Source organism: Kogia breviceps, chromosome 6 (genome assembly GCF_026419965.1).
Source record: "Kogia breviceps isolate mKogBre1 chromosome 6, mKogBre1 haplotype 1, whole genome shotgun sequence".
Lineage (NCBI taxonomy): Eukaryota > Metazoa > Chordata > Mammalia > Artiodactyla > Physeteridae > Kogia > Kogia breviceps.
This window is the reverse complement of record NC_081315.1, coordinates 84,659,739-84,679,319: the sequence shown is the minus strand read 5'-3', so window position 1 is coordinate 84,679,319 and position 19,581 is coordinate 84,659,739. Positions and strand designations below refer to the sequence as shown.

General features: G+C 40.6%; 1 protein-coding gene across 4 annotated transcripts in view; it reads left to right on the top strand.

Moving 5' to 3' along the window:
- Positions 1-21: 21 nt before the first annotated feature.
- FAM114A1 (family with sequence similarity 114 member A1) overlaps positions 22-19,581 on the top strand; it is a 62,786-nt gene continuing 43,226 nt past the window's right edge. For 2 of the 4 annotated variants that reach the window (XM_059067082.2, XM_067036278.1), the window contains exons 1-3: positions 46-140; positions 8,517-8,872; positions 18,169-18,256. In XM_059067082.2, the coding sequence (XP_058923065.1) occupies positions 8,525-8,872; positions 18,169-18,256 (436 nt within the window). In that variant the 5' untranslated portion in view covers positions 46-140; positions 8,517-8,524. Of the gene's footprint in view, positions 141-8,516; positions 8,873-18,168; positions 18,257-19,581 lie in introns of all 4 variants that reach the window. The other 2 variants (XM_067036277.1, XM_067036279.1) reach the window with 2 other exon arrangements.

The following is a 19,581-nucleotide window of genomic DNA, read 5'->3' as shown; positions in this document are numbered from 1 at the left end:
GAGCCGCGGGGCGGGGCAGCTCGGCCCATCAGCACCCGTCCCCCTCCCGGCCCGCCCTCAGGCCGCGTCCCCGCCAGCCCTGCCGACGTGGCGGGGCGGGACCCGGCGGGCGCTCCCGCGCGCACTCGGCCGCCTGAGCGGTAAGAACCCTGGGCACCTCTCGCCGTCATCCCCTTCCCCGGGCGGGCAGATGGGGGGGATGTGGGGTGGTAAGGAGACCCTGCCGTCGTTGCTCGTCGTGTTCCCTGAGTCGGCAGGGGCTTGGCACGGGGCGCAGGACCCGGAGGACCGGCCTTGAGGGGTGAGGGTCCCGGGCGGCGCGAGCGGTGCGGCCGAGGGCCCTGCGTGGGTGCGGGCGTGTGAGTGTGTGTGTGTGAGTGTGTGTCGCTCCGGGTCCACGCTCATGCACACACCCACACGCCCGCACTCCGGCTCTGCCCCCTCGGCCGGCGAGAACCTCTGCGGAGCCTGTCTTGTGCTCCCGAAGTATCCGGTCCAGCACCATGCAAGTCGGAAAAAGTTTCCCCAAGGTCCCAGGTCCGACTGAGAGGTAGGCTGCGGGGTCTCCGCAGCGGGGGGCACAGAGGAAGCAAGTCTCATCCCGGGGTTCGCTGCCCTTGGCCTCGGAAAACTGAGCTCAGGCCTTGACCTCCCACCCAAGCTCATCATCTCTCCCCCTGCAGACGCCGGCCGTGCCGGCTCTTCCACCCCAGCCAACACCCTAAGCCAGCAGCACCTCCATTCACAGCCCCCAGGTTGAGCCCTACTCCCTACGCCAGCTCCCCAGCCCCCCACCTGCCCACCCAGTTGGCTCATCTTCTTCCCTGGAATCTGGTGAGTATTTCCAGCCATCTAAGATCAGGCGCCTAAACTTCACTGCCCTTTCCTAGAGTAGGAGACCTCTCTGTATCATCTTAAGAGTGATCTCTGTCCTACCGATCCCATCAAGTCCCATCCTAAACACGGAGAGAGTCAGGCAGGTGGCTTTTTAAAATCAATGTCTCTTGAACTCCAGAAGACCTCAGCCAACCTGAGGAAACTGATAATGAGTCAGGCTTACTCCTCAGAGGCCTCTCTCTGTCCTCTTTTCCTCCTAGTTTTCCTTTCCTACCTCACCCACATCCATTCCCTGCTCTCTCCTTCCTTTCTCCGTCAAAACCTGAGCTCAGGAAAGACTGATAAACTCCTTATATCATAAGCTTTAAGCAAAAGAAGGAAACTTTCAGGGTGGAATTTGAGGCTCCACAGAGGCAGTGCAGAAGGAATTAGAGGGTCGAAAGGGACCTTGCTGAATCTCAGGGATTCAGACCATATAAGCAGCCATTTATCTATAAGACCAGGCTTATATGGAACGTTGTTTCTTTTTAATCAATATCAAACAATATATTTCAGTAAATATTAGAGGATCCAAAGCCAAGCTATGTGCTTGTTGGTCACAGTTCTGGAGGAGAGAATGACACAGAAATATTCCTTATAAATGCCATAGAAGTCCATGCAAGGTATCACGAAAAACATGGAAGAGAGAGTAATTCATTCTTTGGAAAGAGTGGGGCAAATTCAGGAAAGTTTCAAAGTAAACAGTGACATTACACATTGAGAAACAAATAGGAGCTTGCTAGGCAGTTGGAGACAGGGCATCCTGGGCAGAGAAACCAGCATAAGCAGAGGTGGGGATGTTTATGAGCTGTGCCGGCAGTGATGGAGCGTCTGGTGAGGGAAGAGTGTCGGGTGTGTTGAGAGTTACAGAAGCGGATAGAGAGATTGGAGCTGGATTGTGCGGGGCCACGGATGCCATGCAAAGGTGTTTAAACCTAATGGTTTTTAAACAGGGGAGCAGGTAGGTCCTCTCCGTGTTTCATAAAATTATCTGGCAGATATGTGGAGGCCGGACGGGAGGAAAAAGAGACTGGGCTCTGGGCACATGTACTTGTCAAGCACCGTAGAAACTCTTGCAACCTGGTTAAGAGCCTGTCATCCACAGTTTTTGTTCCTGGTCTTTCACTGACTGGCACTTTTTGAAATTGGGAGCAGTGATTTCACACAGGGTATGGTATTACCAAATTCTTATTTTGCCAAGTGAGACCATTAAAAAAAAATCCATGCACTACACCACTATTTCATAAAATGAAAGACATTTTAATACCAGGAAAAGCACGAAGGCTAAACTTGCAAGATGCAGGCAGTGCTTTACATTTAATAAATTTAGATTGATGAAAAACTCGCTATCTTGTCCTCATTTTTCTCTTTCATCATGGACTGGTTCTAGTCCTGCAGTCTGGTGTTGGGGAACAAAGTATCCAGATCATTTTGTCCAGCCTTACTCTACATAGGAGGGAGTGAGGAAGTCCAACAAGAATGAGTTGTATGCCCACAGAGGAATGGTGGGACCAGAGCATGGATCTTTGCACCTCAGCATCCATCCCTCCCATCCCTCGCTATCCCTCCATATTGCTCTTGGTCCAGCCACACAACATCTGTTCTGAATATCTAGATTCATTCTTGGGCATTTGTACATACTCTTATCCCATCATGCCTGAATAACTATCAAAGCCGTTATCAAGGTTCTCCCATGTATGAGATCAGTCTAGTTCAGGCACATCTTTCCCTGCTTTGATGTGCTGTTTTGCATCATCACTTAACCATTTCATATTAGATGCAATAGTTTCCTGGGCCTTCACTGACCAGGAATAAAATGAACACAGATTATTTGTTTTCTGAAGGATAGCAACCATGTCTTCTGTTTTAAACTTATTTTTGGAGCTATGATGTTGCTGCTCCAATACCTAGCATAGTTCTGGGAGCATTTTAGGTGATGAATGAATTTACTCATGAAAAACTAACTTATTCCCAGCCCATAAAGACTTCTTTATATGCCACTCTTCCTCTCCTTGGAATTTACTGAAGAAGCCTCCTTGTTTCTGTGGGTTGAGGCTCCCTAGCATCAAAGCCACAGGACATGGCTGCAGTGATCAACATTCCAAACCATAAATCAGGGGAGATTTGAAGTCTGACTGCTTCTGGGGCATCCAGGCAGAGATGGGGGCTGTCCCAGGAAATAGCATATATCACAGCTGTAGTCCTTCTGGACATGAACAGTCACTGCATAGAAACAGCTGTATCTTTAGAACACACAATTTCTAATGGCTTCAGACAAAAGGGCGCTGTCTTAAAAATGATTACATGTCTCCTGTCATAACAGCATCTAGAGTAGACAAAGGTCTACCAGGACAAAAAAGGTTTGGTAGGGATTCTTTTTTGGTTTTGGTTTAGGGAAAATGTGGACCTGTAACAGGCAGAAGTTCATGTACAATTAGAAGTTAAAGTAGGGCTGAATATTATGGTGACCATTTTTATTATTTGAACAGATGTAAAAATATAGTCTTTCTGAAATTTATAAGTTGTCCATAAATATTTCCTAACAGTATTGGTTCAGCACCTGATAGATGAATTATGGGCGTGTTTCTGAAGGAATGGCTTCATGTTGATGCTTGAATACAGAGCAGCTGCAGGGAAGAGAGGTTTTGTTCGATAATTTTTCCACAATTGAGGTGAGCTGACTTAGGGCAGTTTGGCCATCAGAGATGGATGCGGACTGTAGGGCTCCTCTGTCCAACATCCCTCCCAAGACTAGATTGTACCATGAATCCACCTCTCAGATAGAGTTCTGCCTCACACTCCCATGTATATTAGAGACCAGGCTCAGTTATGTAGCTTGTTCTTGTAGGTTGATGAAGTCCTTGCTCTCTTTGCCTTTAAGACTGCTCTGGTGGCAGGACTCAGCTAACCTTCTAATCAGGCTTTGATGTTCTCCTGCAATTAGCAGAAGAACTAGAAAAACTCTACTGCAAAGTTCAATAGCTGCTGGACTGAATATAATCTTTTGCCCTGGAAATGGAAGAGCTGAAAGCACCTGTGCATAATTTCTTGCCAGTCTACTTTAAGCACTATTTCCATTTTATCAGTGAAAAATGCTTTTAATACCCCTTAGGATAAGTAGTACCCCCTGATAAATAGCGATCAGAGAGAGGGATAATTGAACCCACTCAAAAGGTGAACACTCCATTACAGAACCTGAAATGCTAAGTAAGTAAAGACCCTGGAGAGTATATTCCTGAATAGGGCACTTCAAATGTTAACCAGCCACCCTCAGGGCATAAAATACAGCTAACTCACATAGATGTCACATGGTATGTGCTGAAATATTTTAGCACTGAGAACAGTATCACAACAATTGAGGGTGAAGCAGATACAACAAAGTGTTTATAATGCTTTTTATTCACCCATGAATGTTTATCATAACCAGGTTTATTCTCATGTTCCTGCTTATAGAGAAGTGAAATAGTTTGGAACTTCTTAATAATCCAGATTAATAAGGATTTTCAAATTATCTTACAAAGAAATTAAGATATCAGACAGTGCCTATGACCAGCTGTTGATGAACAAAAAATGGGAATATAAGTGATGTCCATAGGGACCCATTCTCCTTATGGTTGTGCCCCTAGGACCCAGGCGGGGATAGGGCAAATTAGGACAGAGAACTCTAGGCCATGGCCATCAAGCAATGTCCTAGATCATGGGTTAGCAAACATTTTCTATAAAGGGCCAGCTAATAAATATTTTAGGCTTTGCAATTTTGTGGGCCATATGGTCTCTGTTGCAGCTATTCAACTCCGCTGGTATACTAGAGAAGCCATAGACAGTACATGAACAAATGAGCATGTCTGTGTTCCAATAAAATTTTATTTACCAAAACAGAGGGAAGGCAAATTTAGCCAGCAGGCTGTAGTTTGGCAGCCCCTCTCCTAGGCCAGTCCTGACTCAAGGTTTTCATAAAGATTTTATAAGTTTCCATATGATGATAGCTTTTCAAGTACCCTCCCTCAATCTCATCCCCCTCCCATGAACCACAGTAACTACTTCTTTTCTGTACAGTGGCCTTTTTCACTCTTTACTATTTCATCTAGGCATTGACCATACTCATTGACAGACCATATCCAACATTGAATATCTGAAATTTAATATGCCACCTAAAAGGAAATATGCATTTTTTGCCTTTCCCATCTGTAGACTTGTTTACAGGTGCGTTATCAGAGAATTCAAGTATTTTTGTTTGAAAGGAGACATTCTAACTCAGTTATCTGGGAGGTGAAGGAACAAAGGAAAGACAATATGGGTCATTTGGAACCACTTGCTGTAAGATAACTCCTGAGTAGCGAATGGGGTAAAGACATTTTCTGCTTGCTTTCATTCCAAATTACACTTTAATTTTAAATCTCCACAAAAATATTAATATAACTCAACACACATATTTTTTGAGCTTCCCACTATGTTCAAGAAACCATGTTAAGTGCTATATAAAATATGAAGACAAAACAGGGAAGATCCTTGTCTTCGTAGAATTTACAGTATAGTAGGAAAACACTCAAACGACTCTGATCAAAGACGATTGTAACCCTCCAAAGTGAGACAGATGCAAAGCACTCTGGGAAGTTCAGAGGAAGAAAAATTATATCCAGTTGTGAAGAACAAAAATAGAGGAGGCGGTTATTTTAAATGGGCCTTAAATATGTTAAAACAACATACTGAACCAACAGCCACCTGAGGTTCTTTTGTGAATGTCAGGCATTTTTCACATACTTATGTTGTCTCACTTAAGGATTTGGAAGGGCATCGTGGGAGGTAAACCTAGTGGGATCAGAGCACAGAGGTCCTTGGATGGCAGCTGAAGGATGTAGCTTCATCTCAATAGGAAGTGGGAAGCCGCTGAGGATGTCTGAGCAGGAGGTGGTGTGATTAAAGCAGTGAGGTAAAGGGTGGGGAAGGATGGGGAAGTGAAAGGGAGAACAGTGGAGAGGTGAACCCAATATTGAAATCATCAACATGAAATCAAATTGAGGACCTGATTGAAGGTGTGATGGCAGGGAAAATAGAAGTAAAAGAAAGGATATGGATTCTGAATAAAGAGCCTCTAGGATTTGAGCACTGGTTGAATGTAAGAGAAGAGCCAAGTGGCATTGCAGATAGGGCTCCGACGTGGCTCATTCTCAAAGTCAGACGTGGGTTCAGATCTCAAATCTGCCACTGTTCCTTAAAGTGTGACCTCAGAGCATCAGTTGCCTCATCTGTAAAATGAAGCTCGTCGTATCTAACTCACAAAAAGAGCTTGGATTTAATAGGCACTCAGTAAATGATAGCTATTGATATTATTTATTCTTGAGAGAGTGAAGGTTTGGTCAATGACAGCTCTGAGATTTTAAGCCTGGGTTATTGGAGAAATCTAGGTGCCATTAAAAGAAACACAAAGGTCAAAGTGAAGATCTAGAATTAATGGCAAGACAACAGGTTTCCTTTGGGACAGAAAGAGATGTTCAGCTGACGATTAGAACTGCTTATCCAATGGTAGATTTTTTTCTATGGCAGTGTATTGAGATGTAATTCATACATAACAAAGTTCACATACTAAAAATTCACTCTTTTTAAATGTGCAGTTCAGTGGTTTTTAACATGTTCACAGAATTGTACAGCCATTACCACTATCTAGTTTTAGGACATTTTCATCACCCACAAAAGAAACCTATACCCATTAGCAGCCATTACTCATTTCCTCTCCCTTCAGCCCCTAGAAGCCACTAATTTACTTTCTTTTTTTTTTAACATCTTTATTTGAGTATAACTGTTTTACAATAGTGTGTTAGTTTCTCCTTTACAACAAAGTGAATCAGTTATACATATACATATGTTCCCATATCTCTTCCCTCTTGCGTCACCCTCCCTCCCACCCTCCCTATCCACTAATTTACTTTCTGTCTCTATAGAATGGAGGTAGATATTTGAGAGTCACAACAAAGAAGTGTGTTAAACTGTGAGAAAGGAATGTGATTCACCAAGGGAAGAATGTAGCAAGAGAAAAGAAAATAGCAAGACAACGTTAAGGAATGGTTATTTGAGGGAACAAGAGGGTTGGCATGGGCATGTGAGTTCTAAGTCTGTGCCATCATGTGGCCAATATGTTAAATGGCTTCCCATATACTGTGGTTTTAACAGTGACCAGAGATTTGACCAACTGGTAAACACTGAGGTAAACAAAAATACCCACTGATTTTCCTCAGACTTGGCTTCCTGTGTAGTGAGAACACTGTGTCTTTATTTTAGACTAAGAACATTATCATCTTGAATAAGCCTTCTAGATATGTGTTATCCAGTAAGATAGCCACTAGCCACACATACCTGTGTAAATTTAAGTTTATATTATTTAAAATTATTATTATTATTTTTTGGCTGCACCGCATAGCTTGTGGGATCTTAGTTCCCCAACCAGGGATCGAACCAGGCCCACAGCCCTGAAAGTGCCAAGTCCGAACCACTGGACTGCCAGGGAATTCCCTAGAATTAAATTTAAAAATTAGTTCCTCAGTTGCACTAGCCACATTTTAAGTGCTCAATAGCCACAGGTGACTGTTAGCTACCATTTTGGCCAGTACAGATACAGAACATTTTCATCATCACTGAAAGTTCTATTGAACTGCACTGTTCTATATGATAGCAATAACTTGCAAGCTTCATAAAGAGTTTTCTGCTTTGTAGGTTATTTTGTAATGGTTACATTCCTTATTCGACTTAATATTGGCTTCTTTTTTTTCTGTTTCATCCTTGTGTTCTTCCATCTAAACTGTTGTCCAAATATAGCCCAGGACTTCACGGGCTGGTACCCAACAAGGCACACTTATGTGTATGTATGTCTCTCTCAATTTGAATTTCAGGCCACATTGCAAGCCAAATGTCAAATATTTTTTATAAGCTCTCAGGTATTTTCCATGCTTGTTCTCATTATGGCTACAAATATAATTAATAAAGTCATAGTAAATAAATATTTTCACAGATACCGATAATACTCTTAGTTCCCATATGCATATTTATTTCTTCATGCCAAGTAAGAGATCCATGAAAGTTTAAAGAGAGCACAGTTGGCTTGTATTAGTTTTTTATTGCTGTTGTAACAAAGTACAACCAACATAATGGTTTATAATAATACACATGTATTCTCTTATAGTTCTGGAGTCTCTGAGGGGAGAATGGTTTCCTTGACTTTTTCAGCTTCTAGTGGCTACCAGTGTACCTTGGCTTGTGGCCCCTTCCTTCATCTTCAGAATGCGTCACTCCAATCTCTGCTTCTATCATAACATCACCTTTTCCTCTTCGTAGTCAAATCTCCCTCTCTCTGATAAGGACACTTGTGATTTCATTTAGGGCTCACCCAGATAATCCAAGATTCTTAATTTAATCATATCTTCAAAGTCCTTTTGGCCATATAAGGTAACATTCACAGCTTCCAAGGATTATGACATGGATATTTTGGGGGGGCCATTATTCAGGCCTACCCCAAGGTTACATAAACTTTCTTCTTGGTAGAAGAAAGGTTACCCCCACCAGATTTAACTTAATTATTCAGGGCTTTGAATTAAAGTTTAACAATTCGGATTAAAGCCTAAGGTGTTTGTTTGTAATCATGTTGACAGATATTAAAATGTCTGATGATGGCGATGACACCTTAGCCACTGGAGACAAAGCAGAAATCACCAACATGCCCAATAGTGATACCTTACCCAAAGATGCAGAAGCGCACTGTGATTCAGCTACGATTTCAAGTGAGCTAACACCAGCTGACCCCAGAGGAGATGTGCATGAAAATGCGGCTGTTCAGGGTGCAGAGACTGCTGACACTGGACTCACTGAGCAGCCCAAAGACCCCGGTCCTGTGGAGCCCCCCTGCAATGGAGAAGTGACTGAGGATGCCCTTGCTGAATGCATTGACTCTGTCAGCCTCGAGGCAGAACCTGGATCCGAAATACCCCTGAAAGAACAGAGTAATCCGGTAGGAGTGGTTCACTTGACTCAGTTCAACCTGAGTTCTTACTGATACTACCACGGCCATAGATTTGTGCCAGGCTCTGTGGGTAGGGATTAGGAGTTCAGTATATACTGTGACATTACCTCTGTCGTCAAAGATGTGTTGTGTGGTGAGAAAAGGCATATATGAGAGTAATTGGTCATTATAATATTTGCATTTTGATAATTGTTTTATTATTAATAATAACAATCACCAATTATTGGGCACATCCTGTGTGCCAGGCACTCTGCTAGCTACTCTATATGTTATGTAATTCACTCTATACAACAGTTCTTTGAGGTTCTAAGCTGGATATTATTGATCTCAAGTTGTAGACGAGGCAACCAGGCTGAAAGATATTAAGCAACCCAGTAAGATTAAGCTATTCAGTAGTAAATGGAAGATATTGTAATACTGAACGTAATGAGTCCAAATTATTAATGAACCTGATTCCACCCTAAACAAGTCAATGTTTCTTTAACATCACTCAAATTTTAATACATATTTACAAATCTACTGTGAAGATCTTAAACATTCAGATCACTCATTTATTATCACATACCGCCGGTTAGAAGGTATCCTTCTAACTAACGTTTTGTGATTCTTTTATTCAGAATCAAGCTTCTTGGCCACAGTTTCCTCAAAGCGACTCTTAGAATTGTTCTAAGATGAAATGAGCTTCCTCAGGGAGGAGGTGGGGTTCCCATCACTGGAGATGTTTAAACAAAAGCAAACAGTCATTCTGCAGGAACGTCATGGAAGGCATTTGAGGACCAGATGGGAGTTTGGATCAGATATGTAAACATACATGTAAAATTTTGTTTACAAGTTCCATGATATCACAGACCTTTTAAAGCCATCCATGGACCCCACTGTGGGAACTCCTAGACCAGAGGGTCTCAACCCTGGCTGAACATTTCAACCACTGAGAGAGCTTTAAGAAATAATGATGCCAGGATGTATATTAGCCTGAATTCTCCAGAGAAACAGAACCAATAGGATATACCCTATTCTTGTATTTACCTATATGCCTGACTCTGGAACCTGGGTCCCCTCCATGCTGTCTTTCTACTGGGGGACCATTGGTTTCCAATTGTTATTGTAAGTGCTACTATTGATACATATCTTTGTACATTAAGAAACTATGTCTTAGCCAAACCATTCTGACCGAAGACGACTTAAAGAAACTACAAAAGCTCCACTGATTCAAAATACGTGAGCTCATGAAGGCTAGATTATACATTCCAATTTCAGACTTCTAAAAATTATAACAAGATTGCTAATAAAGATAGCACAAAAGAAGTCAGTATGCTCCTACACATCCATCTTCCTAAATTTTGAGCAAATCGAATGAATCCTGCTCTTGCAAGCACTTTATAAACCTCCTTAGTGCTACAGGGAGAGAGCCAACTGGCAGACAGATACTCCCCTCCTCTCCCAGCACCACTGATAGCTTTCAAGTGCTTTGAAAAGGTGAGCATTTCCTCATAATGAAGCATCACAAAAGTATCTGGATGGAAATACAAATATTGGCCACAGAGTTGGGGCCATGGCTCTGCATGTATGTGTGTGGCATTTCATCAGGAGCTCAGATAGAAATGGGGTGTAGGAGGAATTCTTGTGGGTATACTGGTTCTAAAAGGCAGAAAGCTGATATGGGTGGCTGGAAGGGCCTTGAAGGGAAGGGATATATCTCTTTCACCCAGGTTCCATTTAAACCCTTCTAAATAGGTACAAATATAGTCTCTTTTAAATAATTACCAGAAAGGGGGGTTCTGCTATCTCTCGTGGCAACCTATCCTTGTATCTTAAGTTAATATAGAAGAATTCAGTTTTGTGCTTCATCTTCAAGCATTGTTCGTTTGCTGTTTTATTTGCTGTTTGTTGGACACTTATAAGAAGTCCTTTTGCAGTGATGAAAACAAGCATTTTTCTTTTGATGCAGCAGATAATGAATTCTACAAAAAGTCTTCAATGAAAAGTTCATTTACAAGTTGGCTGTTTGGATCTTGAACACAGATCCCCTGAGGAATGTCAAGTCCTATAGGAGTAGTCAAGCTCCCAAACCTATCTGATTCCAGGTGTATCTGAGCCTAAAAGAATCTCATCACCTTTAAAAAAAAGTTTCTAAGGGAAAATGCCTGTTTAAAAAAAAACCTGGCAGAATAGTCTTTGAAGAAGTAAACTTATATAATCTAGGACACACTAGATTTTGTGATAATGGGTTTAAATGTATATATTTTTCTATAAGTGGTCTGAGTTCCCTTAAAATCCACACTATTAGCTTCACCTTTGCCTGAGCCAGCATGGGGGCCATAACTTGGCAGGTAGGGTGCCGTGACAAGGAGGGGGCCTGGGGCCAGTGGTTCTGCCACCTGCTCAGCTGGCACCTCTACTTTGAAGGATCACACCGTTCACAGTTGGTGCACTCAGAGAAGCTCTTTCTGTCTTTAGGGCCCCTTTCTCATCCATTCTGATGTACAAACTCAGAAGCCATTGAGTTAAGGCTTCCTTTAGGAATCCACTCTACAACATCCATAAGAGATGGTCCCCAGCCTCACTTGAACTTTGGAGGTTGTACTAGATCCTTTAAGGCCTCAACCAGCCTCAGGATACATGAGTTATGCCCCAGAATCTGAGTAGTGCAACTATCGTCAGGATGCCTACCATCTAGTTGGGTAAGGCAGTGTTTTATAAAAGCAACTATAGCATGTCTTATAGTACTAGATAGGACAGGCACAAGGTAGCCTTAGATGGAGCACTCGAATCAATCTTAAGGAGTCAGTGAAGTCCTCAGCCTCCATTCAGAGATGTTTGTCTTGAGTGCTAGCCTGGAGTGACATTTATTCCCAGAGATCTTGTGGGACCCTATTATATACTAGTCTATCAGCCCCTAAAAGATCTAATCTAGATAAAATTTCTCTAAATTCTTAGCACCAAGAAATATTTCCCAGAGTAAAAATATTTCATCCCTACTGTCCTACACCAGTGCATAAGGTCAATTATGAAGAAGGTAAAGAACACAATGTTACAACTAAAAGTACTCTCCAAGGAAAACATAGACTACCACTCAATAGTTCTGTCCCTGGAAAAGGAAAAGCAGAGTGTTTAAGAGCAATAAAATTGCTATCAACAGAGACAAAGATGAGAGAACATAGGCCAAGACATGCCGACGGTAGATTTTTGCCTCTTAAATGAGTGAGTAGAGTTTGCTCCAATTCTGTTGGAGTATTTCTCCTTTTAAGACTCTCTCCATCATGGCACCTGATTTTTGACTTGGGCAACCGGGTGGATGCTGTTGCCTTTTGGCTATATTGGGCAGTGCTTCCTAAATCTGGTGGTATATTAGAATTACCTGGGAAGCTTGTTAGAAATTCAGATTCTCAGGGTAGAAACCCTGAGAGATTCTTTTTTAAAAATTATTTACTTTATTTATTTTTGGCTGCATTGGGTCTTCATTGCTGCTCACGGGCTTTCTCTAGTTGCGTGAGCGGGGGCTACTCTTCATTGCCGTGTGCGAGCTTCTCATTGCGGTGGCTTCTCGTTGTAGAGCGTGGGCTCTAGAGCGCAGGCTTAGTAGCTGTGGCACACGAGCTTAGTTGCTCCACGGCATGCAGGATCTTCCCGGACCAGGACTGGAACCCGTGTCCCCTGCATTGGCAGGCGGATTCTTAACCACTGTGCCACCAGGGAAGCCTGCTGAGAGATTCTTATTCAAAAGATCACAGTAGAAGCCAAGACTCTGTATTTTTAATAAGTTCCCCCAGATAATACTCTTGCAGTCAGTCTGTGGACCCATGTTTGGGAGCCACTAATACGGGAATTGTGTAAAATTGAGAAGATGGTCAGTTCCATATTGAACATGAGATGAGACATCCAAGTGAAGATATTTTGTGGGCAGTTGGTTATAGTGGTCTGGAGCCCAGGGGATAGAGAGATATTTGGAGGCCATCAGCAACTGGATGTTATTTAAGTAATGGGAGTGGGTAAGATTGCCCAGGTGTTATATATAAATAAAGAAAGAACAGAGGCCAAGGACCTGGCCCTGAAGTCTCCTGTCTCTAAGCCACTTTGGTCATGGACAGCTCTTTGATAAGTTGTGATTGCCAGCGAAGTTCATTCTATAAATGAAATCAAATCTCAAATCACATTATACTACACTGACATTTTAAAATTAAACATTAATTAACAAGAAAGTTAAAGATAGCTTGTGAGAACTCATGTAGGCTTGAGAATGCGCCATTGTTTTGGACTTTTGGGTGCTTTGACCACTACCCTGCGTGAAAGGTGCATTCAACGCAAATGTCTAGAATTCTAGGGGCAGGGGTTTCTTCCCTTATACCTGGCATCAAGAAACCAGAATTCTCCGGAGTTCAGAGATGGATAGAAGATCATTTAGTTCAGGGAAAAACCCTTTCTTACACCCTATTCATGTAAAGGTAGGAAGAGGCTCTAAAATATATTTAACCATCTACAAGTGTTTAATACCTTTAATTTCACCATCTAGAACCCCTTTCAGATATTTAAAATGCTAGTTAACAGTCCACCATGTTTACCAGTTAAAGCCCATTTCTGTAATTCAGTATGCTAATTAGCAAAGCATCAGACGTTAATACAGATGCAAATAATAGAAGTGTTCATCATAGCTGCCTTTGGGGTATGGCTTACCTGATTAGGATGCCAGCTGACCACCTGGACTGTGCGTATTTTATTGGAATGCTGTAAGCAGTTGAGTTGTAACTTAATCTAAGGAGCTTCCATAATATCACAACATCCATGTGGAAACTTTCTAAAGTAAACTGAAATCATCATAATAAGGGATGGACAAAAAAAGCAAGAGTCAAAAGATAGGTCATGAAAGCCATGAGAATAGAGTCTTTTAAGAATTGAAAAGTGCTTAAGCTTCTGATGCTACTGAGAGGTCAAGAAGTAAAATGACTAAAATGAGTCCATGGCTTTGACAATGAGGAAGCCATTGTGATCTTGGTGAGAATGGTTTCATGAAATAGTGACCCTGGGAGAGTCACCATGGTGGGTAGAGGAGTGGAGGGGGTGGATACAGAAGGCAGGCACCTTTTTTAAGAGTTGAAGAAGAAAGGAAGACATGGAGCAGAAGCCAGAGAAGTTTGAAATAAACATTTTGTCATCGTGATTTTCATTTGCTGGTTTTAAGATGGAGGAATCGTGCACATCATTAAATGTGGGAAGCAGCCAGAGAGAAAGGTTGAAAAACCAGGAAAAAAGGGAGAACCAACCTTCCCAGGCCCAGAGGAGTTCAGATGGAGGTGATAATTATAACTAAGATATCATTTCCGTTATGATAGAAGGGGAGGAAGTAATTGTGACTGGGGGTGCAGTAAAGTTAGATTTGTATTGAGATGGGTTTTTGGTGTAGGCCAGTGTGTGTTTTGTCCATAAAAAAAAGCTACTCAGACTTTTAATTTGGTTTAAACAATTAGTGTTCAATATATTAAGGTTACAGATTCACAATGTCAATTCTCCCTAGTATTTACATTCATCTCACAATTCTTACTCTATTTAGAAGCCTAACATAATTGAACAGTCACTTTCAAGGGACTTTTGATTAATGCTTGGTCCTTTTTGCCAACTTAAACACTGTCAAATATTTTTAAACTACATCTATAAACTTAATATACTTTTTAAATACCTCATTATCTACTTAAACACAATCTTGCTGAGTACTTAAAAATTGTTATAAATCTTAAATTTATAGAGTAGACTAAACAGCCCCTTAGGTGGCATAACTATGCATAAACTTAGGAAGATTTCAACTTAAAAATCAGAAGTCTAATAATTCAATTATTCATTTTAAATTGATTTTCAAAAAATTGTCACTCTAATCAGTCAAATTCCTTAAACATCAGTAGTATAGAAAAGACCAAATATGCACAAAATGATTAATAGCATATTTCATGCTTTAAACCTTTCCATATTTGATGTTAAATCTTCCTAGAGTTGAGTGATACATACTCACCAAGGAACAAGATTACCTGGGAATAACTGAGGCCATTTTCAAGCAAATATTTCAACAGAGCTGCAGGCATTCAGAGTCATTTACATCCTCCCAAATGTCACACTGAGCCCTTTTTAGAACAGCTGTGTCACAAGTTACAAAACTTGAAAAGACTTTGGTCTCATAACTCCTACTGTCCACATCCCAAGACCAAAGTTATACACAGTATCTGATTCTTGATCTACTCAAGGAAATAGGACAGCCAGGTTGGTCTTTATCCTTTAAGAGAGGTACATATATTTTCTATCTAAATGCTAAAGGCCTTTGAATTTGATGGAATTCTAAGATTTGTACATATTTTTCTGTCTAATGATACCTTTGATCTTGATAGCCTAAAAATAAATAAATGTCTTTTCTATTTAAAGATCTTAGAACTTGATAAAATCTTACACTCTTTCATATTCTTAGGACCGCACAACAGTTATAGATGTTTAAATGATCTCCAGTTGAGTTTTGGAGATCCCTCTTGATCAAACCAAGTCTGATTTGCTGTTACAATATGCGGTCACTCTTCTGTGAGTTTATGAGGAGGGGACAGGAAGTTGAGAGAGTTCTCATCTGATGGCTTCTGTTTTCTCTGTAAATTAGGATGTGAAGTTCTCTGGTAAAAGACGTGGGGGTTACATGGGTGAGGGTGAGAAAAAAGCTTTAAAATATCCATATATGAAAATGGGAGATCTGAGTAGATCCATGCTGCCTACCTTATAGTCTCATAAGCATGTGACATTAAAGCTATTTAAAGTGGAGACAATACTCAAGATGAGATATATTTATAATTCATGTCAAACATTTAGTTTTTGGGGTTTTATATTAAATGTACGCATTTAGTTATTTGAGTATTTGCCATTGATAACAAATATTCTTTTTAGCTGATCAGGAAGTCACAGCTTAATGTCAAAGGAACTTTATTAATAAAGCAATTGAAGTAGTCACACTGCAAAAAGTTCTAGACTCATTTAACATTAATTTCCATTTGCTAGTCAATTACCAACTGTCAGGGCATATTAAGTATTGTAAATTTGAGTCAGAAGCTGTCACCCCTAAGTGTATTAACTCTCCCTAATCACATAGGTAGAGATTTGTCCCATGAAAGAACTATATTAATCACCAACTTACGTCTGTCTTCATGATGGTATAAAATTGCCACTGGCTTTATTGCTGAAGTGAAGTAAATCAATGTAGAAACCAAAAATGAAAGCAGACTGTCATGAATCTTGAGTATTTCCATTCATGTTAACAAGCTTCTCATTGTTTCCAACAGAAAAAAAATGTCAGTCAACTTTCAAAGCTTTTTGCTTCTTAGTGTTAAAAATGTAGTTACTTCTTCTTATTATTATTACTAGTTAACATTTCTGGAGTATTTATTATGTGCTAGGCACTATGCTTACAGCTTTATGTGTATTATTTCTTTTAATTTTCACAATAACCCTGTGAGGTTATTGGTTCTTATACTTATGGTTGCATTTTTGTAATGAGTCAATGATAGCTAAAAGACTTGAGTAGCTAACGTGTCCAAGTGGCAGAGCCTGGAGTCAAACCCAAGCAATTTAATTCCATAACCTTTACTCTTGACCAGTAGTCTACGCTGATGGATGATGTTTGATATTTACGAGGTGAATCACTTAGGAATGCATTTGGTTGCAAGTAACTAAAACCCAACATATATTAGCTTACAAAATAGCAATTAATTTTTTCTCACTTAACAGAAAGAATGGAGATATGCAACAACTCACATTTGTTTAGTAGCTTAGCAGTACCAGGACCAGTGACTCTGTGATTCCCTGGCCTTTCCCTCATGGCAGCAGAAATGGCTGCTTCAGTTTCAAGCATCAGGTCCACATTCAGGGCAGGAAAAAAGGAGAGGGGAGAGTTGGCACCAGCCAAAACTGTGTAATTTATTATGAAAGCAAAACGTTTCCCATTTATATCTCATTTGTCAAAACTGTTTCACATGGCCACCCTTATCTGCAAGAGTGGAAGACTGCATGCAGAAGGAAGTTGGGGATGATGATGGACCAGCCTTGAGTCAAAAGTTATAGAATCTACAAACTCTGTAGGAATTTTTCATTTCCTCCTTAACTTCTTCCTTTCTTTTCTTGGAGTGAAAGAGCTGTTATTCTCCATCTCCTAATGTGTTCTTGCCTCATTTTCTATAATGCATTCCTGGATATTAAGGGAAAGCTGTGGTTCCACCGAGTCAGGATGCATTGGATGCAAGTAACAGAAACTAAGCACACCTAAGAAAATGGATGAATTTCAGTCATTTATTTAACAACTAAATTTATTAAGCACTCATTATATGCCATGAATTCTTCTATGCTCTGTGGACATAACAGTGAACAAAACATTAAAAGAGAGAGAAACACTGTGCTGGAATCTCATGAAAGCCAAAAGTAGGAATGCAGCAGGGCCTTGAAGAGGGACAGGAAGCAGAGGCTGAGAAGCTATCTGGAATCCAAAAAGCTTCTCTGAGCATATCTCCTTCATTCTGCTCACTGTGCTTTCTCTTAATTCTTAGTCTGCATGGTGGGTAGAATATGGTCACCCCACATTGTCTGAGTTTTTATCTTCTATTCAAGCTGAACCAGAATCTCTCAGTTCTAATTGAAATACCTAGGAAAAAGAATTTGAATCAAGTGAGCCCAGGGACAGTGAGAGATATAGTTACAGGGGTCATTGTGAATGGAGTGGACACCTTGAAAGTTGTCTACCTCATAAGGCTTCCTGTTGCTATTCACCATCTCCAAGCTTATTGATGCTTTTCTAGACACTTTGCCTACTACCATCCATGCCAAAGCTCCCTCCTACCACCCCAGAGATTTGAAAGTTAACTCTACCTTGAAGAGCACATTATTTTAGTTCTGTAAAAATTGCATTAGTCAAGGTTGTTTTGGAGTTTTGACAAATCACTCTGTGCCCTAAAATAGTAAATCTCCCCTTCCCCTCCACAACCCTATCCCTGTCGTCCAGATAATGGGAGATTTGGGTCTTAGTTGACATCAAATTCCCTTCTCACTTCAAGCTAAGCCCTCAGAAGCCAACACCACTACAAACCAATTTGGTTCCAAAGTACACATTGCAATGTAGACTGGTAAGTTCTTTTATGACCCTTATAAACTATAAGCCAATGAGATATGGTTGTTGGTGATTTTTTTTTTAACCTTCTCTTTGTTTCAAATGAATGGGTGTTTTTCCATTCAGGGATAAATGAAATTGCTGACCTTGTGGGTAATCTGGTTTTTTGCAGGCCGTGGATTCCTCTCCACGTGGAGGGGGATGGACAGGCTGGGGCTCCTGGGGCAAATCACTGCTCTCATCAGCATCTGCCACAGTAGGTAAGCATTACACATTGCGTTTGAATGGATAAAGTTCAGGAGCCAAATAGGATATGACATTTTGATCATACCATGTACTGATAGAGTTTAACATTAGCTCATGACATAATAGCAAATTGTTTTTAGTGTTTGCTCTTTTAAGTGCTTCCTGTATATTAATATATTTATTCTTCAAAATAACACTATGAGGAGGTACTCTTATTTTCTCCATTTTAGAGGTAAGGAAACTGAATCACAGAGAGGTTAAACATTATCCAAAGCCAGGAGTGGCTGAATTGGGCTTTGAACCACACAGTATGGCTTTTAACCATTATTTTATATTGCATCTTAGAATATAAGATTTGAGCTTTTATAATATATTCTTAATGTTTTGTGTTTATCATCCCGCTTGAACATTTAAAAATATACAAATAGCCTACTCCCTAAAAGGATTTGAGGTATCTCAATAAAAGGCATTCATCACAGGGTATTGAAATACAAATACAAAAAAAAAATGCAGGTAGGAAGGAGATATATATCAAGGCTAATGTAATTGAACATTGACCTTAACTCTGAGATTCTTGGCTACCAGTAGATTATCTATCTCATTGAGTGATAAAACAAGACTTAGTTTATTTAGATAAATTTATTTTCCTTGTATTAAACTTTTGAAGAAATGTCCCATATTGGCTCGTATACAAAGAGAAAATATAATGGACAATGTCTTCATCAGTGAAGATTTGTCAAAATATTCTTCATGTGACCATTTCTTATATCCACTCTTCATGAAAACTGAAGGTACAACATAAATGTGTCTAAGATAATGTAGCCATAGCATTTCATCTTGAGGGTAGAGAGTACGGAGCAGGACAGGGGAAGTCACAGGTAACAGAGCTTGCAGATCATCTAAGTCAGGTGTTCTCAAGGTATCTCTGTGGCATGAGGATCTTGTGATGGTCCATGAATTGGTCCAATTCACTGTTACTCCTGAAACCAGCAGGGCTGAGGTCTTTGACCCCACTCTAATGGACCATGGTCACAAACAGTTGAAGGGCCAGATACCTAATCTGATAGAATTTAGACTCCCTGGAAGAATGGATAGATTGCATTCTCCTAATTCCATGTCTGTCAAGTATCAGGAGAGCTCTGGCAAGAAGTAGATGGTGGTCAAATAAACGTTGCCCTCTGCATGAGAGCCTGGAAAGCAAAATTTTTCTGTTGCTAACTGAAAGTCCAGGTATGCCATGGATATTACATATGCAGGTGGAAAAATTAATCAGATTAAAGTAGAAGAGCCTGTTTTGGTTTTTGAACAGGACAGAGTCTTTTCATAAGAGTGAGGACAG